The 23,879-nt window shown below is 43.3% G+C and overlaps 1 protein-coding gene across 1 annotated transcript in view; it reads left to right on the top strand.

Annotated features, from left to right (window-relative positions):
- Nucleotides 1–23,879, top strand: part of BMP6 (bone morphogenetic protein 6) — a 91,425-nt gene that overhangs the window by 48,303 nt on the left and 19,243 nt on the right. Inside the window, exon 2 of the mRNA XM_065667392.1 lies at nucleotides 17,119–17,311. Coding sequence (XP_065523464.1) covers nucleotides 17,119–17,311 — 193 coding nt within the window. The remainder of the gene's footprint in view (nucleotides 1–17,118; nucleotides 17,312–23,879) is intronic.

Raw genomic sequence — 23,879 nt, 5'->3', positions numbered from 1 at the left:
TGGCAAAGCGAGGATTGTCTGGGAAGTGTACAAGGTACTTCAGTTGTGCTTACACAGCTCATTTTGGCAGGGATGGCACCAGTGGTGCTTGCAAAGTGCCTGCAAGTACTTGTGGCATTTCCCAGAATGGAATTAAACCAGGTTCTGGTTCATCCGTGCCTTGGGAGCAGCAGGGAGAGCTCTAATTCCAGGGTGGTTGGTGAGGGAAGGCAGTGACTTGTGTACACTATGTTTTGAGTCTTTGCAAAGATGCAGGCAGGAGGAAGAGCTGAAGTTCATCTGTGGTTATACTAATGCATATGGTGATCAAATGCGAGGGAGGGTTTCATTCTTTTATTAAATGCACCTATACTTGATACCATCTGCTTCTGAGCTCTTTACTGGCTATAAAGCACAGTTACCTACAGAAAAAAAGGGAAGTGGTTTGCAAACACATTTTTTTACAGTGTTACATTTGTAACATAGGTAAAAGTGTAGCAAGTGCATGCATGTATGCTGAATGAGCAGTAGAGAGAAGGTTTTCAAGAGGTTAAATAGATTTGGGCTAAATAGATTATGCAGTATTTGATCATGTACTTTCTAGTCTTTCTGAACGTCTACTCCTGTACCTTGTGATGTGAATGGTATTTCCTTCAAACGCAAAATTTTGTTACAGTTTTCTGCTATCTATAGGAATGCAGAATGAACTCTAAATAAATGGAAACTTTCTATTAATGACGCAGACCAAAAAGCAGATGTCAGTCTTTAGTTGGTGGAGGTGAACAGCCAAATAAAGTTCAGCCAATTTTATTGGTAAATGAGGAAAATTAGGTAGAATATTTTCCAGTATTAAATTGCCTTGCTTGTCCAGCATGCTACTGGTATTAAAAATATAGATTTGTTACAGATGGCAGCAAAATGTTTCATCTTGTAGAGAGAAGAGCATTGTGAGGGAAGCTACAAAATAATGTACATTCTGGTTTCCCAAGGTCTTTCCAAGGTATTTTTTTTTAGACCAAAAGCAAATAGACTTGTGTTTGGTTTTATGTCAGAAGCAAATACCTGCAATCGGTCAAATGACTTGGAGAGAGGTTGCTTTGTGGAAAGGAGTTTTCATGAGACTCTTAACAATGACTCAGGAGTGGAAAGGGGTTTTCATGAGACTCTTAACTTAGCTGTTACAACTTCATGAAAGGTGTGCCTGTTACATCAGTTAGATAATTTGTCCTACGGAGCTTTTAGTTGAGGAACTATTTAGACTGCAGCACTTCAAATAACTCAAGAGTGTCCAGTATAGTGTTGGCTGAGCCTTCTTACCCAAGCAGAGGCAAGACCTTCTGTGTTTCTGATAGCTGTTTTGGCTTGGCTGAGCTCTTTGTGAGTTACCTGAAGTGGCTTAAGTGTACTTTTGGATTCTACCTGGCAAAGCAATAGCCTTTGGTGAAACCAGGCGTGTTTCCCTGAGCCCTTTCTCTTTGTATGCTCTGACTTCTCTTATGGGTAGTTTCATGCAACATGATGCAAGTGCTGCGATCCACCCGTGTATCACCTGTGTTCTGCATAAAGCTGGGCTTGAATTCCTGGAGAAACCCTGCCTGTGTCTCTGGAAAGGACTTTTTCTGCTTCTGTCCGTAAGAGGATATACACATAGTGCTCCATACACCTCCACACAGAGGACTAACCTGTCCTAGTGCTGGTGATGGTATTTCTACCTATTGTGATATCAGTGCCTTGAAAGAACAGTGCCACCCATGCAGGCCAATGCTGTTAAGCGTTTTGGACAAGGGATTGGTGCTGTTTTGGAGGAACTGACCTCTGCAGCACTCAGTCCCTCTGCTGATCTGCTCTCCCTGTGGCTGTAGGACTCTCCTCAGTGGAGAGAGCAACCCAAGGGAGCACCCAGTGCTGCAGCTGGGCTGTAGGTTGGGTTGGGTGCACGTCAAGGGATAAGATTTTGTTTTCGAAAAAGAGTTTTCTCTGAAGCACAAGTGTTTCTCAGGAGCAGGCTGATTTCATTAAAAAATAATCAGTTATACAACTTCAGAATAAACTGAGGTGAAATTAGGCCGGAAAAGAGAGGTGAGAAAAGACTCTTCCTTCACTCCCTTTCTTTGGATTTTATTAGGAAAAGTGCTGGAGTGGGCTTTCCAAGGTGCCTTGAGACTAGTGACCATGAGCCTTAGCAGATACCGAGGCTGAAATAGTGTTTGCATGGTCTGGCCCCACTATGGAGTGAAAGTGGTGGCAAAAGCCTGAAGGGCAGCACTGGAAACTGAAATTTGCTGTAGGGGCTTGGTAGCTTTGCGCTGAATGAGGAAAGCAGAAAGAAGGTTGTTTAGTTTGCAGAGCATTCAAATCATCCAATTGCCTATGGGAAAGTCATTTCCTTGGAAGGTGCTAAGCAGCATCAGTCTGTGTGCAGATGATTCGCCTCTTGAAGGCAATTAGAGACAGGAGACGGGAGCTCCCATGCCAGAATTGGAGAGTTTTCAAAGGCTTTCTGTCACACCTCCTTCTGTGTGGAGAGGACAGTTGAGTTTCTTAAAAACTAAATAGTCTTTTTGCTTCGGACACCTGTCTAAAGACCTGGATGTTGACACTTGGTAATCCCACAGTACCCAAACAGGATTTATTTGTAACACACTGAGCCAAATCAAATATATGACTGTGGTAAATCACAGGTGGTATTAACCTTATCTCAGGTTGGTCAGGCTGTTAGTTATTAGATCACTGGCCATGCCTAGTGCCTTTTTGAGTAAGATGCAGCTTCAGTAGGTCCTATGGCAAATGATGCATTGGATGCAGGGTAGCTATTGCTGCATTGGTGCTGCTCTTGTCACCATGAACAGTTATGAATAGACAGCAGAATGGCAATGGCAGAGAAAAAGTACTTTACACAAAATTGAGCCAGCAGTATGAGGTTAAAATACATATTCAGGAAGGTTTGTATCAGCTTTGCTGTTGTTGAGCATCAGCTTTTTTTAATATTCGTAATAAAATCTTGTCTTTGAACATGAATGCTTCTTCCCAGTAAAAACATCTCATTGTGGGGTTTCTGTTTTCCCTGACTGAAAAACAAAACAACAACCCAAACCTCAAAATATTAGGAGCATAATTATGAGAAAATAATTTCCAATGGAAATACTTATTAGAAAACATATTTACCTGCCTTTTTTAAAGTTGCTGGCCTTATCTCAGTGCCTACGGTAGAGGCCAAGAGTTCTGTTTCACCCACACTCTTTCTGCCTCAACCAAAAGCAGAGTTGCTTAAGCTTCTGGCTTTTTCCACATGGTAAAGGCAGAAACTTTGTCTTCTTCCCGTAGAAGAGGTTTTCTAATGCTGAATGGAAAGATCTTCTAACACTTTGAATGGATGCTATCCTCAATAAGATAAACCTTCTATCTAAAATATTTTCCAGCTCAGATTTTCCTCTGATGGAAAGATACGGAGTGATTCTTTCCATATGTTTGGGTAACAGGGTGAGAAATAATGTTGCTAGAAGCTCTGCAGGATTTTGAAATACAAAGGTGTTGTTATTCAGGTTTAGAGGGTTTTTTAATGTCTTTGGATGAAAAGCATGGGTCAGAAAGAGTCTGTGAGGTTATATACATCAACACCTCACTGAGACATCAAGCATGTGGAATTCTATATTGCAGTGATTATGCTTTAAAGAATGCCTGAAAGAATTCTCCTCAGCTACCCAAACAAGTGCACGTATATCAGGTAGTCACAGGTCTTCAGAAAACAAACAAAAAAGTCCCCCAAAAAGCCCTCCTTGGGGTTGGCCTATTTCCTGTAATTTTCTAACTCGCGCAAAGTAGCCACAATCTGTGGGCTGGACTGGTTTGTTCTGCAGATGATTTTTTTTTTTTCCCTGGGGATTTACAAACCACAGAGAGTTGGAATGGATCAGAATAAATATTTGCTCATGCACCTACTGGTTACAGCTTTCAAAGTCCCCAATCTTGTTACAACACACATGTGAGCATTAGCATTCACGTAGGTTAAGTAAATACAAGGGGTTTCCTCTGTACCCGCTTCTCTCCTTCTCCCCCCTCCCCAATTTCAGTATAATGGAGACAACACTTTAAACATGGTGTGTTTTTCTTTTGGTATCCCGCCGTGTTTTCTGCCTGGCGATTCTCTGAGAGACTGTTACTGTACCAGAGAGCACATTTTTTAGAATCCTTTTTATCCCCCTCCCTTAGTATTGAACATACTATTACTGTTTGTGGAGCTCTTCATCACTGCTGTTTCTGAATTGGAGATTTCTCCAAGTATGATAGTATGATTAGCTGCAGCTAATAACATCAATTATACATCATTTAGGTTCCTGGTATTCTATTTTGACTGGAGGAAGTTCTTTACTAGGACATGCCATATAATTAATTGCCCTTTTTGTGCATGCAGATGTATAAAACTTTAGCCCTGCTGTCTCTATCTGAGAACAGCAGTAATAACATTCAGTTATGTGAGCCACAACCCCACTTGTTAGGGTGGTTTAGCATTCAGGGGTAAAAGTGGTTTAGTAAATGTGCATTAGAAGGGGGTTTGCTTGTCAGATCACCCTCCTGTCTATATGTTTGTAAAGAAAGTGCATTGAGGTGCTAGACTGATCCAAACTTTGTAATGGTTGATGGTTTTCTTATTAAAACACAGAGCAAAACCATTTAGGTATGGCAGCTATCTCCTTGGAGTCTTGCTAACTCTATCACATCTATAGCATTATCATCCTGAAATAACTTTAAAAATGAAAAAAAAATAATGTATTTTAAAGGCCCAAACAAACTCAAATCTTTTTTTATAACCAATGTGCTTGTCGCCGAGTCATAAACTAAAATCTGTGTCTGGGCAATTCAGTTGTTGGCAATGAAAGATAAAAGACTCATTTTGAGATGAAAATTCAGAATTGGTTGTGGGTATTTATTTCAATCGAGATCTCTATATGTTTACTAAAGGTTGAAGAGTCTTGATGTTTTTCTTCAAGGATGGCATGTGACCAGTCAAGGCAAGAGAGGAGGGCATTACTAAGAGAAAAGGAGCGGAAAAATAAAATCAGTGATGACAAGGCTGGGTTGGGTGGGGCAGAGAAATACTGGGATAGCCAAACAGCCGGCACATGAATCGCAGAGTGTGAAGATAGAGAAGCCAAATATCTAAAAGCTAATTTGTGGGCAGGCGGCTCTGCTGAGAATTTTAACGCCTTCTCTTTTCTTCTTTATAAATTCTGTATCCAGGAACCTGGTTCCTTAAATGATCAGTATTCAGGAAAAGGGTCAAGATAAACTGAAAGCCAGAAATGCCTACATACACTTGGTTGGTTTTAAACCAGCGAGATTTACTAGTTTCCTACTTGTTAACCTGAGGACTTGTGGAGTCAATTTATGTGCTGTGACTTTAAGAGCATTTGTATGTAACTTTAATTTTTAAATGCCTAGAGCCCAAGGATTGCTTTGTGTATTTGGTGAGAGTGAAGGGATCGGGGGTGGGGGGAAGAGAAAGGGGAAAAAAAAGTAGAACTTGGCAGAGGTTGTCCTGTTTCCTGCTGGATGTTTTTCAGGTGAACTACCCAGCTATGCTACTGTATTAAAATGAGTCCAACTATGTGGAACTAAGGATTATTCCACAAATCCTCCTTTAATAGTTCTTTAAATGGTGTTTTTCCTTAAGTTTTACTTTTTCCCTAGGATTTCCCAACCTGCCCAGGACTTTCCCATTTTTCCCAAAGCACTGCCTCTCCCTGGCTCTTGACCGGGCTGGGCATCCGTGCTCCACAGCTGGGAAAAGGAGCTGTGTCCCCCACGGTCCTGGTGCGGGGCTGCGGCCACTGATGGCTTTATCAGATGAACAGAGACATTCCAAGTATGCTTCTGGTCACTGGGGGATATGGGAATATAAAAAATAATGAAAAAGGAAGGCTTAGAGAACAGCTGTTAAGCAAACTGGGGCTTTTTGTCAAGTTTTTTTTTCTTAGTTTAATTTCTTTTTTAAAGGGTGAAATTCTTTACCCCTATGCAGGTTGTTAAAGATGTGTGATGTAAGCTTCCTTTCTTTTTAAATACATGTTTTGAGAAGCTGAAAAGCTGCAGGTTAGGTAAAACTGTTAATGACAATTCTGTGACCTCTGCTCCCACCGCCCATAGCGGCTGCAAATTTTTAGATGTCTGATGGCTGCTTGGCTCTCTGCAGCATCGTTATATTGGTTGACAGCAGATGAGATTTCAGGGGTAGAAAAGTCACCTCCCAAATTGCAGCCTGCTGGCATGGCCAGTGAGCAGATGAAAAAATAGGATTTCAGTGGTTTGGTAGGGTAGGAGACCTCTGTTTTTATGACTGAGGCATGCCAGGAACTCACTTTGGTTGATTCTGGCTGCATCCCTCCTGTGGGTTGCATAGAGGACAATGTGCCTGGAGTTCATCCTGTCTAAACCAAAATCTGTGTGGTGATAAGCAAAAGGGCTTATACCATGGTGCTTGTTAAGTGAAGGCTCTGGGGACATAATGGGTAGGCTTCCCCCTTCTGCTTCCACAGTTGTCTGCTTCTGACGGGTGCAAGGCAGATGGCAGGGTGGGAGGAATCAGGGTGGCCAGTGCTGGGGCTCCTTAAATCTCCATTAGAGAGGGTTGGCTTTGCTTGTGTCTCCTCCAGTCCCCAGGGCCACATGTGATGCCATGTAGGTCTTCAGAGCTGTGGCATCTTCTTACCTTGACTCTCCTGGAGACCATTTGCTTTGCAGCCATGTTGAACATTGGGAGCTTGTGGCGTTTCCAGATCATGATTTTATTCCTTTGATTCCTACCTTCACTTTCTACCCTCTGGAGGTGCAGGGCTTTCTCCTTTCTTATGTCTTCTTTTTTCTCTGGCTGATACCAAGTCCAGTGTCCTTTGTGCTCTCTCACAGGGTACCCTGCCAGTTCCCCGTGGTCTTTGGTGATTCTTTGGCTGGATGCTGTTTAACACAGTCCTTTGAAATTGGAGCCCTGTGTAAAATACTCAACACTAAATAATAAGTGACACAACAGCATTTCATGGTGTCCACTGCAGTCATGTCAATGATGCTGCCATTAGTGTGGTGGTGTGGACTTTGGGACACCATGTCAAGCTGAAGCTCAGCTGATTTTTTCTGTGTATCGGTGTCTCGAGTGCTGGATTAAACCTTTTCAATAATTTATAAAAACCTTAAGCACTCTGGGCAGAATTTTTACAGGGAGTGATTACACTGTATTCAGGAGGTATCTTTTTCAACTGGGCTATTAAATTTAAAGCTGAAACCTGCCCGTGATGCTAAGAGATGAGTGCTCAACAAAATGAAAGCATGCAACTTACCTTTCAAGCAGTTTTATGTTGCCAGCTTTCTTACTTGTTGGTTGATTCACAGTCTTACTGATGAACACAAAACCTCCCCTGTGAAAAAAGCAGAGAGGGAAATGCCCATAAATTAAAATAAACCAAAACTTTCTCACTTTGTACAACCTTGATTTCGAAATTTAGCTCAAACGTGCGAGTGAATTGGTTTGGGCTGCCTTAAATTCCTGCGGAAGGGCAGATAATTTTGGGAGATGACGCAAGATAAGCCAGGCAACTGCTACCCCATGTAAAAACTCCTGAAAACGTTTCCAGACCCACTCTGTGCACCCGGGGCAGCTGTGCACTTCCAGGGAGCTGCGTGCCGGTGGCCATGCCAGCAGGAAATGTGGCGTGACCTGTGGTGAGCCTGGAGGGTGGGAAACGCTGCGAGTAGAACATTTCCACGGGTGGCTCTAAGTGTCCCGGGCAGTTACTGTGTGGGCATGGAAGCAGGGAGCAAACAGGAGCGGAGCATGCTTTTCCCTCCACGTGTGTAGCTGCGACGTGCTTCCCATCGTGCGTCCCTGCTCCCTGGCTGACAGCATTGCCTTCTTCCTTGAATGCTGGTCTGCATGCCTGAAACCTGGCTGTGAAGTAGAAATGGTTTTTGGAAAGTATAATGTTATTTTAATCATAAATTATTTGGAAATGCAACACAGAAATAGCTTCAGATCAGTTCTTCCAGAGGGGTGTTTTTGCAGTCAGGGTATTTATCAGCTTCTCAGTGGGAACTGCATTAATATTGCCACAAAAATGCAAACAGTAGTGCCTTTGATAAAGCAATTTGGCATCTCTTAAGCAGAAAGATGTTTTGTTTTCCTAAGATACAACACTGTTTTCAGTGCAGGGACCTGCCGTATGTGCCAGCATATGGAAAGAAAATACCGTTTTGTTAACATTTGTGTTTGGAAGCTGTGGGGAGAGGATGAAGGAGGCGGCTGCCTTTGCGGTTGCAAAGTGATCTTTGTTATTGCTAGGGGACAGCACAGGAAGACCAGAAGTGAATGCTGGTTGCAGAGATGCCGGTGGCCTGCAGTCAGCCTCCTGGGCTTAGCTTCCCCCAGAGCGTTCTGCCAAAGGCTCTCCTCCTCCTCACATTCACTTTAGCAATTCCCATCATGTGCCGGAGCAAGGCTGGTCCCCACTGCCACCTTCCTCCCCAGTGCAGTGTGGAGAAGCTTTACTGGCCATAAAGTAGGCATCTTTGTGGATACTATAAAAATGCCTTTTAGTACTTTCTGTTGTCCCATGGGTATCGCATGTTTGGTTAGTGCATTATTTTGATTTTTAGACTGCTTTGGTTCAAGAATCCTGAAAGGAAGCTGTTGTGCAACTGTTTTAATCTGATTTTATAAGCTGATTCCAGCTTGATTCCCAGCACAAAGAAACAAAGAGGAGTTCATTGTATTTTTTTGTCCAAAAGTGAAAGGTCCACCTCCTTTGAAGATCTTCTATAGAGTTTTATATTTAGAGAGTGATTTGCTATTATTTAAATTTAATCTCATAATTACAGTGGGATTGGATTAATGATGGGTTATTTTTCTGAGTCATTATTTTCTGGCACTCGGGTATTGAGCATAAAGACAGGTCTTCAGTGGATGTCAACTAGCATTTCTCCAGTGAAGTTAGTGGAATAATTCCACTTTATATTGTGGTGGCCCAGATCTGATATTATAGAATCATACAATCATAGAATAGTTAGGGTTGGAAAGGACCTCAAGATCATCTAGTTCCAACCCCCCTGCCATGGGCAGGGACACCTCACACTAAACCATCCCACCCAAGGCTTCATGCAATCTGGCCTTGAACACCGCCAGGGATGGAGCACTCACAACCTCCCTGGGCAACCGATTCCAGTCCCTCACCACCCTCACAGGAAAGAATTTCCTCCTTATATCCAATCTAAACTTCCCCTGTTTAAGTTTTAACCCGTTACCCCTTGTCCTGTCACTACAGTCCCTGACAAAGAGTCCCTCCCCAGCATCCCTATAGGCCCCCTTCAGATACTGGAAGGCTGCTATGAGGTCTCCACGCAGCCTTCTCTTCTCCAGGCTGAACAGCCCCAACTTCCTCAGCCTGTCTTCATACGGGAGGTGCTCCAGTCCCCTGATCATCCTCGTGGCCCTCCTCTGGACTTGTTCCAGCAGTTCCATGTCCTTTTTATGTTGAGGACACCAGAACTGCACACAGTACTCCAGGTGAGGTCTCACAAGAGCAGAGTAGAGGGGCAGGATCACCTCCTTCGACCTGCTGGTCACACTCCTTTTGATGCAGCCCAGGATACGGTTGGCTTTGTGGGCTGCGAGCGCACACTGAAGCCGGCTCATGTTCATTTTCTCATCGACCACCCCCAAGTCCTTCTCTGCAGGGCTGCTCTGAATCTCTTCTTTGCCCAGTCTGTAGCTGTGCCTGGGATTGCTCCGACCCAGGTTCAGGACCTTGCACTTGTTGTGGTTGAACTTCATAAGGTTGGCATCAGCCCACCTCACAAGTGTGTCAAGGTCCCTCTGGATGGCATCCCTTCCCTCCAGCATATCAACCGGACCACACAGCTTGGTGTCATCGGCAAACTTGCTGAGGGTGCACTCAATCCCACTGTCCATGTCAGCGATGAAGATGTTAAACAAGACCGGTCCCAACACCGATCCCTGAGGGACACCACTCGTTACCGGTCTCCAGCTGGACATTGAGCCACTGACCACAACTCTTTGTGTGCAGCCATCCAGCCAGTTCTTTATCCACAGAGTGGTCCATCCATCAAATTGATATCTCTCTGGTTTAGAGACAAGGATGTTGTGTGGGACAGTGTCATAAAATGCTTTGCACAAGGCCAGGTAGATGACATCAACTGCTTTACCCTTGTCCATCAGTTCTGCAGCCCCATCATAGAAGGCCAGGATTTCCCCTTAGTGAAGCCATAGCTGTTTCAAAGAAAGCACCCTTTTGAAGTTGTTGGCCTTGAATCTGCTTATTTTTAAGTTGTATGGAATCTTCTTGTGGTTGCATTATATTTATGGTAGTACAGCTAGCTGTTGTCTCTAGAGCACATCAGCTGGTCCCAGACAGACCAACAAAAGGTGCAATGTCAGATTCAACCGTAAGCATCTTGGCTTTTTTTTCCTGTTTAAAACGTTCTTTTTACCCCCAAGAGCACAGGCAGGAAAAGTTCATTACTGATGTTCGGTGAGCTTTTACATGCTCTTACCTATGAGAACAAACTGTAAATGCAGTGGCGATGTCTGGAAAGCAGAGGGAAGGACTGCTCCTCTTTTGAAATGAGCTATTTTTGCTCATTCTGCTTTTCAGAAGGGGGTGAAGAGGGAAGGGATCTGGGGAGGCCTTGTATGTAGGAGCATAGCAGCAGGAGCAGCAGGCAACACACTTGATGTAGGTAGTGGATTTAGGATGTTGCTGCAGTGGGTTTGAGTGCATGTCTCTTTAGCCTGGTATCCAACTGTCAGTGGCATGTACTATATGTATGTATGAAAACCAGAGACATCACTGATTCTTTCCCTTATGCATCCGCTCTACTTCCAGAAGCCATCTGTTTTTGCTGCCTGCTTGCTGCAGGTCCACTCAGTACAACTTAACTTCTGTCTCCTTGTTAAACCCAGAAAGTAGCTGTGAAGCCTTTTAGTCTTCTGTTCTTTCCGTTTAAGACATTAAACTGGCATTTTGTACTCTTTGGGTTGTTCTCTTTGCTCTTTTTTACACAGTATTTAGGAAATACTGCTTATTTTAGTAATAAAGGTCAGCTTTAATCTTTACTGGTAACACTGCTTATCTAGTTGTGATCATCAGCCAGTGAAGTGGGACTGCTTGGGGGACTTGGTGTCTTTCTTAAAACTGACCTAATAGGTTTTGAAGAATACAGACAAGCCTTTAAGTATACCCTTGGTATCTCTGCAGAGTAAAAAGCATGTGCTTCAGGTCCCATCCCTGTAGATGCTTGCGTCTGATAGTCTAGATAAGCACTTTTTATGGAATAGAGGCAAATTGTAAGACCTAGATGAAGCATGAGTCTTGAACTCAGGTTAAACATCCTCAGCCTGGACGTATGAAAGGCTTGCGTGCCTGAAAGCTCATTTTTCTGTCTTCCCCCGTCATGTGTCTGTTAGCCTTAGGAAAGTACTACTAACTTCTATATTAATCCTGCCCTATATGTTGATTCTTACTGCCTTTTGCAGCTTTTTACAGCAACTGTGACCAAGGTTGAGGGATTTTCTTAAGCTTACATAAATTTTGTCCTGTGTAAACTATTGACAGTTTTTACTGGAGAAATTCTTGTGATGGAAGCTGTAAGGTTGCAGCAGTAGATCAGTCATATGCGTACATGGTCCTTTTATTAAAGGGGACTGTTGGAGCTGTGGTAATGCTTAAAGTATTTGAGGTGTGATCCACCACTTCATTGCTCCAGATGTGATAAATGCCATTGACTTAATGGAGAAATTGGCGACGTAAACCACTAATTGCCTCTGCGCTTACTATATAGCTGTGGTGGTGAATCTCCCATTAACATCTCCAGTTTTCAGAGGCTTTTTCATTTTATTAGGTGGTGTTCATGTATGAAGGCTGAGAAGAAATGAATGGGCATGGCTTATATTTATACTCAAATATAACTTTTGTACACGTGTGAACATAAGCAGGCTATGAATACTTTTTATGAAGGTTGCTTTTGCTGGAGTGAAATTGTAGTGGTCCTGAAAAACCAAGTCATCACTGAAGATCTTGGGGTGTGAAAGACTCTTCAGAAGTTTCAGCCTTGCTGGAGACAGGACGAATGCGGAATGTCCCATCCCAAGTAATCATATCTCATTCATTTGCAATCCCACTCCTTCTCTGCCCCCTTCAAGAAGCCAGGTTGCTGTGGAAGGTATAATTATTAATATAAACAATTTATTTAAAATTTATTTAAAAAATTAATTTGGGGCCTCTAAGTTATAAGTATACATATTAGTATTTTTGGCATAAGCTCCTAGAGTATGAGCTAGGGACTTTCTTAAGCCACCATTGAGATTCTCACCTGAGCACCTGGCCTAACACAGCTGGGAGCTGGAGAAGACCACCAGTATCACGACACTTGGTGCTGCTGTTCTGAGTGAAAATTGTGTTTCCTCAGAAAAGATGGTTGTCCTGTTATTTCTGCATAGCAGTTACTTTAGATCAAAAAATTATGCTGAAAATTACTATAAATGAGGAGAATTTATTTCCATGACTGTCATTAGGGTCATATTTCCTTTGGTCGAAGGTGATGTGACACAGTCAAATGGAAGTTTATTGGCATAGTTACCAAAATAGATGCATTGTGTTAATTTTGTAATTAATTTGTGTGTGTGTGCAGTGTTTTTAAAGTAACAAGTATTGTAAGCAGTATGTTATTTTTAAACCAAGGACATTTTGTGCTGAATTTGGCTATTGCAACACTGGGTTAGAATTAGAATACACAAAATTCAAAACCACAGTAACCCTAATTTTGCCATTCTTGCCTTTTTAACTGCTTAACAATAGTGCTGTGTTTGTATAGTATTTAAAAATATTTGTTAAAGGGAATGTAAAGAGCTACTGGCAGGCTTCTCTGTTAACTGTTTGTGCATGCTCAGCCACCCTGCTGTAATGAAAACTCTGGGGCGAGTACTCCCAGGGTCCACAGCTTAGACCCTCCTTGTCACTGCAAGCGAAGGAGCAGCCGAAGCCCCAGCTAGGGTGAAGGCAGAGATCTGCACAGTGGAGCTGATGGTCTGTTTTGCTCAGAGGACAGAACACCCATGATGGGCTAAAACTTCTGTTTAGTTTCCTTTCCCAACTCACCCTGGTACATGTATACCCGGATCTATAGTATCTAAGGAGCTACTCTGTTAAATGAGTAATAATGTTCAGGATAATATAATCTGACCGTGAGGATGAATTTTATACAGCTATAGTTCATGTAATGACCCTACAATCTCTGGTTTTGCATGGCTTTGTCCCGACACTCCAGCCAGCACTGGGGAGAGGTTATGGGAGGCCAGTACCGCGCAGGACTGCTTGCTTTCAACCTGCCCCAGCCGTGAGCTGCTTGATTTTCCGTGCAAGGGCTTTGTGCAGCTGGGGCATAGACGTGTCCATCTTCAGACAGAAATTAGTTTTGGATTTCACGTGTCACCCATCAGACTGACCTGAATGAATTCATGTGGGAAAAATAATACTTGGAAAGCAGCTTGAGAAATTATTTCTCCTTTTTACTGTTGCCTTGTGTTTTGGCGTGCGCTGTCTGCGTTTTGAATACGAGGTCATCTGATGCATTGTATCGTGATAGCGATACAGACTGGGTAATCCTGGGAATCAGCAGCTCTGACCTTCCCTTTCCAAATCTTACTGTTCTGAAACTTGACTTCTTTGTTAAAAATGAACAGTTTCCAGGGGGTAAAGGCCCCCCAGAGAAGATCTGTTGGCATTTTATATTTTTAAGCTGTCTTGCTGAATGAAAACAGTTAATTATTAGCTTGATGGGGTGACAATGAGTATATAGAACTTAAATATCTCACCACTCCCACAAAGAAAAAAACCCACCGCACCCTCCATTGTATCATGGGAAGATACATGGCCAGAAAAACTTTCCAACTCGTTAAACTTTTATACTGGCTTCATACAAGCTCAATGTAGACTTTTTTCCATCCTGTGATGTTGTAGGGATGCTTCTGACTGCATCTGAGGAGTTCACCATCAACTTAACAGTATTTCTTTCTGAGCGTGCCTTTCCTATAATAGAAAAAAGCTAAATTACACAATCTGAAGGATTAAAAATAAAGGTTTCCTTGTTTGTTCCAGGTTGTTTATTCTGCCAAGCCTGACAATGAAATCAGTCTGAAGGTTTCTCCTGTAATCAGTTTAGTCAGCTTCTGTGATTGTGTGGGGCATTTGGACAAGGGCAGGGATAAAGGAAGAAACTTTTAAAAACAGGAAAATACTATTGTAAATATATCAGGCAAGTTATAAACTGGAAAAGGGTACTTGGAGTCAAGCATCGTGCCTGCTGCTACTTTTGATGCTCTGTGGTAGATGTTTTGGTGGGATTTCTTCCTTTTGTGGCTTATGTTTCACTTTTTCAAAGAAGTGTGTGGGAAAATACTGATTTGAAGGACTGAAGTCTGGCTATATAACTTTTAAACTATGAATTTTATAGTGGAGGGGAGGCTGCTGTAGCTGACTTGAGGTTGGAAAGGAATAACAAGAAGTGATGTTCGGGCTTGTTTTGAGCCCTCTGCCAGGCGGGACAGCTCTGAGCTCTCCCTTGTGTGCTTGGAGAGGCCACGTAGCATCTCACCGTGTGGGGCTGTAGCTAGCAGAAAGTGTCAAATATTCCCTTTGCTGTTTCTGCCTGGTGTAATTTTAGTTTTCCGGCACCCTGATGGAGCTTTGCTGCTTGCCCTGGCAGTGTCCTTCCCCTTGCTCTTCCTGATCCTCCTTTATCATGTTCAGCTGTGAGCCCACAGGTCAGCTTGTCCCCATGAAAGCACGGGAGGGGACGTGGGTTTTGGCTGGTCATTGCACCCGCGACCAAGGACTTAGCAAGTTCTAAATTGAGAATTGTTGCTTCATGCGCGTGTCTTTCCAAACCCATGGATTTAGACATTCCCTCACCATTAATTACATCCTCTCGTCTCATAGCAGCAAGTAAAAAGGCTAAGTTGGGCACGTCGTCCTGCTGCAAGCAGATGAAGGTAGTTTCTTGGTTGGATGCTTGCAAGTTTCTGACAGTATGTGGCCATGCTGTTCTGGGAGGTGCATCCTGCAGGGCTCGCCTCAGGATGGAGAGTAACCAGGCAGCTCAGGCCCCTTCTCAGAGGGTGTGCGTTTGAGTGATACCAACCAGTCTGGTATTGCCAGAGTCATTCTCAACTAAAAGCAGGGGCAGGTGCTTCAAAGGTGAGCCCAGATTGCCAATAACTGGTGGCCAGCTAGGTAATTCCTCGGTGGCACTGGAAAGTGAGTGGTACCATCATTTGCCTTGGTGCAATCTCTGATGGAAATGCTGGTTTCACCCCCTCATTTCTGTAAGCCATAGGGTCCAGTCACCTGTGTTTGTCAGTCTTTTGACATCTAAACTGCTCAAACATATGCAATGCACGACTGCCAAAATTGGCAGTAGCATCCGGCTCTGACAGCGATTTGCAAGTTTGCCTGTTTGCCCCATGGCAGCTCTTAAAGCAGCATTTCCAAGTGCAGCGTCCCACTAAATGCTCAGCAGCAGTCACGCGGAGGTGAAAAGATTTCCAGGCGAGCTTCAAAGAGAAGGATGTGACTAACTGTCTCACAGGGAGCCAGGACGTGGACCCAGCCAGATGAGGCAGCTCACATGAAAGGGCTGCCAAAGGAAAGGGAGAGGACACAGACAAAACTGGGGCTGGGGGATGAAGTGGAGCAGGCAGTAGGGAAGGATAATGGGGAAAATCTCCATGGGCTGTTCCCAGCAGCCAGGTGACGTATTGGCTCTTCAAGGAGGTAACCTGTGGACAAAGCAACGAACCTTAAGCTCGCTGGCCGTTCGTTGTTCCTGGCTCCACTGCAAGCCTCTGCTGCCCGTCCTTGGACAAGTCACTCTCCTGGTGACTCAGTATCCCAGCTGTAAAACGGGTATTGCTGCTTACCTCATGGGATGTTGTGAGGGTGGGCTCATGGATGCCTTTGCAGTTTGATGTATTAACTGGGGGGGTGGGAAGGGGGAGAGAGCAACAAAAAGCAAAGAGACAAACTTCCCTCACCACCTTCTCTGAATGTAATCATGTCCCTAATGACAATATAATGACGACTTATTCATCATTGAGATATACTCCTTCAGTTGCACTGGCGGGAACAGTTTTTTGGCTTCCTTTTATTCTCGTGAGGGTTTTAAAGATGTAATCTTGTATGTTTATGTAATATGTTAATGTTTTAAGCAATTTCTAATAGAAAATTAGAAGAAATGATGAACAATAAATCAAAGTCAGGTTAAAGCAAGATCTAATCAAGTAATACAAGAGTGGAACTAGAAGTATAATTTGCAAAGGGAGCCTCAAACAGAGAAAACACAAATCCTGAGGCCTGAAGAAGGAGGGGTTCTAGTTTGCATCTGTCTTAAACCCTATACCTGATAGCGTACTTGAGGAGGGCTAAGACCAGAAAGCAGAAGGGGTCACTCCTTTTCAGCTCTCTGATTCTCAAATAAGCTTCTTCAAAAGGAAGGGGATCTCTGGTTTACTTTAACCCTTATAAATGTCACGTTAATCTTATTCCATTCACATGGCAGTCTGATGGCTAACACACAAAACCAGGAGCCAGAAAGCAGCAGTTTTTAGGGCAGTTAGAGAACTGGTTGACCTGCTGCTAACACTTATTTCTGTCTGTGCCTTCATGTGCTAAAGCAAAATGGAAATAATTGTCTCCTCTTTTGGAAGAGGGATGCGAGGCCTAAAGAAATGCTGTAAAAAACATGGGGATCCACAGGTGGAAAACCCTGGGGGTGGTCACAGCTTCAGATCACAGGAGCAAAACACATGGTCATATTTCACCTGTCAAAGCTGGCTTTGCTTTAGAAAACAGGAAATCTCAAAGGCATTGGCTAGAGAAGAGGAACATTCATCTCTTCCCAGTACTGTATTTGAAAGGCTTTAACAGCATAAGCTTTCCTGGCACTTCCCGAGCTATCTTTGGAGAAGAAAATAGGATTCTTGGGGTTTGTTTTTTTGTGAGGAACAGGTGGCAGCATGTGGAAACCTGTTGTTGTTAACTTTTAGTCATGGTCCCTTTTCCCTTTTTCTTTTCCCGTCTGCAGTTGAGTACGACAAGGAGTTCACGCCTCACCAGCGGCACCACAAGGAGTTCAAATTCAATTTGTCTCAGATTCCGGAGGGCGAGGCCGTCACAGCCGCTGAGTTTCGCATCTACAAGGACTGCGTTGTGGGGAGCTTTAAAAACCAAACCTTCCTTATCAGCATCTACCAAGTGCTGCAGGAACATCAGAACAGGTACGCAGGAAGGGGCTCGCTCTGTGCCACCGGTTGCTGTCCTGGGGAAAGTTGAGCTTGCACATTCATGTTGAGAGGACTGCTAAATAAGTATCAGGATTGTTCTCATTACTGGGGTTCTGTTATTTCCTTGTGGAAAATGGGCATGGCAGAGGGCAAAATGGATCTCAGCTGCAGAAAGTCCACGGTATTGTAGTCCATATGTTGTCTTTAAATAGAGCAAGAATCTGCTGTGAGGCAGTAGATTTTTAAACCAAAGTTGTTATGCTGGCATTGCTCTTGTGTACTGAAATACATCTGTCCTCTTTCAACCTAGTACTACTGCATAAATAAAGCATAGCCTGTTTGAAAAATACTGGTAATTAGTGCAGCCTTGACCTGCATTCAGCTGGACTTACATTGAAGTAAATAAAACAGAAGAAAATTCAGCATGCTGACCACAGGTACAAAATCACTCCTGGGCTTTCAATGGCAGTGGGGGAGGCAAAAGGCAGAGGCAGGGTAGGAAATGTGTTATAAAAGTCCAAACAAGTGTAAATGGAGCAATTAATTTAAAAAGGGTGATGTTTTAGATGAGGGAATCACGTAAGGCTGAATGCTGGAAACAAAGGTCAATTAAATGTCAGAGTAATGCCGTGGTACAAAAGTGTGTCATTGCTTCTGCTGAAACGTGTCAGCACTGTAACTGTTTCTTTTCTCTCTGAAGGTTTCCTGAGTATTTGCCTTTCTGATCCTTCTTTCTACATCCTTCCCGTGGATATCATTTTGGGGGAATCTGCCTTTGATTTGCTGTTGAGGACAGCATCAAGGAGCTGGTGGTTGTTCTGTGGGGAGTGTGGCATCTGGGCAAATGGACAGAAATACTTGGGTATATAGGCAATGGGAAGAAGGTGTTAATTTTAGATGATCAGTATTCCCTCTGAGCTTTGAGTTGCAGGTTGCTGGAGTGCCTCCTTGGGTAACGTACGTGCTGGTTAACGTTTTACATCAATGCCCACACTTGAAGAGCTGGTGGAAGTCTGGATAGTCATTCAGATTTCATAGATGTTAGCTGTATTGTTCATTTAGAGCCACACTGAATAAAAAATGGTGAGTGTTGGTCTGGTTTAGATTTCACAAGTAGAGATTTTACTTCTGCAGCTGGAGGAAAACTTCTGCCAAGTGTCTGGAAGCGATCGATATGCTGCTCTGCGATGGTCACCAAAGCAGGGCACAAAGTAGGAGAACTGTCAACTTTTATGTGTATATAGCATTTTTTCAGAGTAAAGTCAGCAAGCATTGTGGGAATGAGAATAAAGTACAGGATGTGGCCCCTAACGTACCCTGCTCCTAAAACATTTGTGAATCCTTTTTTCTGAAAGGAGCTGTATGCAGCAATGATGCTGGCAACTGATATCTTTGTTTTGAACGCTGTGCCAGAGACCTGCCAAAATTGTACTGCATTGTGAAGCTGGGACACATGTCCAATGGCACTGGGTGCTATGGCATCTGCAGGTCCTGGGCATCACTGGGTGCTAGAGAGTTCCCTTCAGAGACAGCAGAGGCGTCAGCTCGTGTGGGGATCACCAGGGTGGTCTCTCTCCAGAGCTGGTGAGTATTTCAGGTCTTTCAGGTCCCTTCCATCGTGTTCCTCCTGCTGCTGCTGGCTTTCATGGTGAGGGGATCCCGCTGCTGGGACTGGGGGTCATAAAGCAGCTTCCTCCAGGTCCAGACTGCCAGCAATTCACTGTCCCTCCTGACACAGGCTAGGCGTGAACTGCTGACCCAGGGATGAGTGTCTGTAGTTCATTACTAACCTCTGACTCATCCAGTCTCTGAAGGCTCCCTTTCTGTTTCTTTTTCTTCTTTATTTATTTATTTTTACTGGTGGGAAGGAGGGAGACCTTTGGCTAAAGAAACTTGTGTTTCGGATGAGTCTGAAAGGACTTGTCACATCATCTGTGCAGAGGTGGGTAAGATGTTGCTCACAGATTCTTGCAGCTGTAAAAAGGATGTGCCCTTTTCCACCCTTTTTAGCTTAAAGGACTCCTTCATGTATGTGTAAAATATAAAGGCACATAAGAAAACGTGTGCTTGTGTATAAATAGATGCCTTTGTATGTATTCTCTGTATGTATCTAAAAGTGTATATCTATTAATAGTCATTTATATTAATTGTCCTGTATACATTAAAAGTATACAGCTGTTGAAAGACAGATAGATATTAGAAGCTACTTACCACTTTTCATTTGTACCTTCAGTTGAGGTTCTGACTCCATAGGCTACTGCTGCTACAGATTGAAACATGCAGCTGCATTGGTGACCTGGGTGGGCTTTGGCCTGTAAACATTCTTGAAAACAAATACTGAAAACTTGTATCTAGCTGTTCACTTACATCTCTGCAGGAGGGGAAAAATGCCTCAGATTTTTCTACTATGTCTTAAGGAGCTCTATGCAGCTCGTTTGGGTTTTGATTATCAGTTCACTTACATGCTTTTACTGGGGGTAGGGAGGGAAATCCAAAGTGTTTTTTTCTCCTCCTTTTGTCTCAGTAGATTGATTAGGAAGATACTGTTTTCTTTTTCCTCTTGAGAACACTAGAAGGTTAAATTACAAGAGGAGAAGCACTGGGTTTTTTGAAGGAACTTGCTAAATATTTGTAAGGCTTCTGTTGCATTTTAGCAGATATTTTATGAGCCAGAAAATAACAGCTGCCTTTGACTTAAAAAAAGATATACTAAAAAAAGTTGTCACACTTCCTTTGGACAGCCTGATATTTCCTGGCATTTTATGACATTTTATTGCATAAGGAAGAGTCTGTACAGATCTGGAAGTCTAGCTGGGGAACTAGCAGGTGAAACAGAAGGAGTTGACATAGCACATTTTTCCATCTTGTTGTGCTGACAAATATTCCTTCTGGTCAGGAAAATTAGTCTCTGAAGGCCACAGAAAGCGCTGTTCAGTCAACATTGGCAGTCTTCATAGGAAGGTCAAAGACACCATGTTAATCTTGGCTTTTATGAGGTTAACAGTTGTCTGAGGCGATTATTGGTAGCTAATAAAATACTTTCGGGCACAAATAATATTTAACAGGGCAGCTGGCATGAATGAATTTAAACCAGCAGTCTGCAACAGAAAGGCAGCATGCGGCTCTGAGGGAAAACATAGAAAGAAAAAGAAACCTGCCTGTTCCCCTCAAAGAAATAAGTTTGGGAGGGCAGGAGATAAGAGGAAGCTTCAGTACATACAGATCTTCACCAAAGCTCAGAGACTGGATGTATCCCTTGGCTCCAATTAAGTGTAATGAAGTGGCTTAATTCAGTATTACTTGAGCAAAGGAAAAAAAACCCTCATCTGGACAGTAACAGCATGAGCGTGTGACTCCAGCCCAGATGTGCGCGCTGCTGCATGGAATTGCAAGGCACTGCTGGCTGATCCCTGATGGCTAAAAACAAAACCAAGCCTGAGGCTAAAATTGCTTGCCAGTTACTGAATTATCGAACTGATTTTTGCCACTGTAGCCAAGGCTAAAAGCAAGGATTATACAGGCCTATTCAAGACTGTCTCCTAGGTAGGGGTGTATGTGGAGAGAGCATGAATGATCAGAGATGAATGCTGACTGAAATAGCACAAAAGCTTTGAGGAGAAATTTGACCCTTTCCTTGTTCAAAGCCATCAGCAATATGAGAACGATACTTGTGGAGGTTCCAGGCTATGAAATGCACATTGAGGACAGTGTGGTCTAAGTACATTCTCTCTTAAAAGCGAAAACATTTTTAATACTGACTCACTTGTGTCAGTAATATTTTCATCTCCCCATTCCTTCCACCCTTTGCTAAGGTAAAAAAAAATAGTGCCTATAAACTAGGCTTTTGTTTTCTGACTGAACCGCAGCTAACAGCTACATTTTGTGATAACACAAGCTGCTGGAGTTGTCAGTGGGATGCTGTGAAGAGATTAATGAAATCCTCAGGATGGGTCAAGCTTGTGGCCAGCCATCAGCAGTATACATTTCAGATTGTGTGAAGAAGAAGCTTTACTGAACAGGGCTGACATCTGGTTTGCTCTGAGGGGGATGACTCTGGGTTTAGAAATGGGCTGGGGACTGAAGGGTCTGATGCAATACCTCTTCTGGACCTTTGGCTTCTGAGTCCCAGAGCTTAAGAGACTGGGTTGTTTGAAGGCTAGGGTGGATTTTTCTTTTTACCTTTGGTATGTGCAGAAAGCAGGGAGATTTGTCAAAGCAACAGTTCAGGAAGACAAGCGGCATCAGCTTCCAGCTGTTTATCTCACCTTTACCGTATCTGAGGGGGCATTTAGTTTCAGCAGACAGGAGCTGCACAACCTTGAATCTCCTCTTTTTCGGTGGTAGCGAAGCACAGCTAAGTCCTGCACATGGGCTTACATCTAAGGTGTAGCAATGATTTTGTGGAAGAACCAGCAAAGCCCTCTGTGACTTCTGATACCTCTTGGGAGTGGATTGCCATGTAAGTGAGACCTTTGCAAGGGAAAGGAAGAAATAAGTTTGTCCTTGGAAACAGCTCATTAATTTCTTTTTCCTTCTCAAAAGTTTCTGTCTCTCACCCAGAGAGGTGTCAGGTCAGGAGTAGGGAGGGCAGTTTATGGTTGATCAAAGATATTAGACCTTGGTTTGGATCATCAGTATGTTTTCAAGTGTAAATATCCTGCTAATGCAGACCTCAAACCACTCCCACACTGTCCAAACAACTGATCTATGAAAAACACAGTGGCCTGTGTTAGTGATCAAAGGAAGATATGGTACCTTAATGGTCAAGGTTTATTAAACAGTTTTGTTTGCACCCAGAATGAAATATGAGGACTTGATCTGCAGAAAGATTCTTCTATATGATAAGACACATGTGGACCCATAGCTGTGCCTTGCAGAGTGACTGCCTGGGTAGTATGTGCTGCTTCTGCTAAGCACTAATTCCTTAAGGGTTAAGGCACTCATTGGTTTTTAGCTGCCATTTACAGTGGTAATGAAGTCTTCCTCTTTGCAACAGGATATTTATACAAATGTGATCCGAGCTTCTAATCTAAAGGGCAAATTGATTTGCCGGCAGTGTTTATAGCTTAGAAAATAAATAACCGTCCTCAACTGGGTTTTGGAGTGGGTTGTGTAATACAAATGACAAAGCTAGCATCAATCTGTTTCAAGTTGGGGTCAGATTTGTATACAGTGTGCATATATTTGTATACGATAGAGCTGTTTCCATGATGCTATAGAGAAGTGTCTATCTGCGTTTCAGTTCAGCTCCCACTGTGGGGATGCTATTTGTTGTGGTTCAGGGTGGCTGCTTTTTAGTAGTTTAAAAGTCAAAGTTTTTCTGGATGAAACTTACTGGTTCCATAGCCAGCTGGCTTTTTCTAACAAAATGAAAAAATAGCATATCAGCGCCTTATTTCTTTTCATGAAAGACAAAGATAAATTACTACCCTGTTCCCTCTCACCCATCTTCATGCCTCAAAGTGCATTTAAATTCTGAGGTGTAGTATTGTAGCCGTCACTGCAGCTAGAATACTCCTTCGTCTCATTAAATTAAGGAAATGAGAAACACATCTTCTGTCCCTGTAACGACTTTTTCTTCTTTTTTATGTTCCTGTTGGTAAAATCTTCATTCCTCAGAGCCTGAAGCTCAAGACCTTGAGCTAGTTGTGGGGGGGACACCTCTGCACTCAAATATCAGTGTTGGCTTTGCTGGGGATTATAACAGGCCTGTAGGCTGAGCTTCTCACAGTCTTGGCATGGGGAGACAACATCCACTAGTTCTAGGCTCTGATCTTCCACTATTTGTCAGCTGCAGCCTTGAAACGAGTGTTTCACTCTGCTGCTCTTCCAGTGAGTCTACAAGTCTGAGCCCTCTGCCCTTGCAGACTTTACAACCAGGGGCGATGCCTGCAGTGGTGCAGGACAGCCGCCTCAGCACAGGGGAGCTCTTATCAGACAGAAGGGTGGTGGTCTGAGACTGAGCTTACCTCTCCCTTCTGGTGTGCCCCTGTGTCTTGATGTGTCCAGGATGGCTCTCCTCTCCCTGTGCTGAATTGCAGACCCCCTCCAGACTGTCAGAGCATCTCCATTGTGTGCTTTTTCCTCCACTGGCTGTCAATCTTTGCAAATCAGTGCCCAATTGCTGGCCTTCTATTTCACCTTGAAAGTAGGTGTCATTGTAGGTGGACAGCTCTTGGTATTTCCTTTGAAAAGGCTGCAGTTTCAAAGTTTTACCTATTCTAGTTATTAGTCCGTTGTTAATGGATAAAAGCAAATGAACTTGATAGTTTGCTATATGCAGGAAATTTTTTACAGAAGGTTGATCAGTGCAAGCTAAAGCCTCGGATCCCAAGGAAGCAGGAGAGTATTTAGAAAGTGCATTAATTAAAATGTAAATCCCACACTCTTCTGTGCGAAATTCCCTTTTGAGAAACTGCTGCTAGGCAGTCTAGACTATTATGTCAACTTGTCTTTGAAGAAAAGTAAACAAAAAGGTTCAGCTGAGGAAAGTTTTAGAGACTTACAGTAATTAATGCTTTGGTAAATGGCTGTTGATGCGTAACAATCCTTTAAACACCTG

Source organism: Lathamus discolor, chromosome 2, assembly GCF_037157495.1.
Source record: "Lathamus discolor isolate bLatDis1 chromosome 2, bLatDis1.hap1, whole genome shotgun sequence".
In the NCBI taxonomy this organism is placed as follows: domain Eukaryota; kingdom Metazoa; phylum Chordata; class Aves; order Psittaciformes; family Psittacidae; genus Lathamus; species Lathamus discolor.
This window is presented reverse-complemented; position numbering and strand designations above follow the sequence as displayed.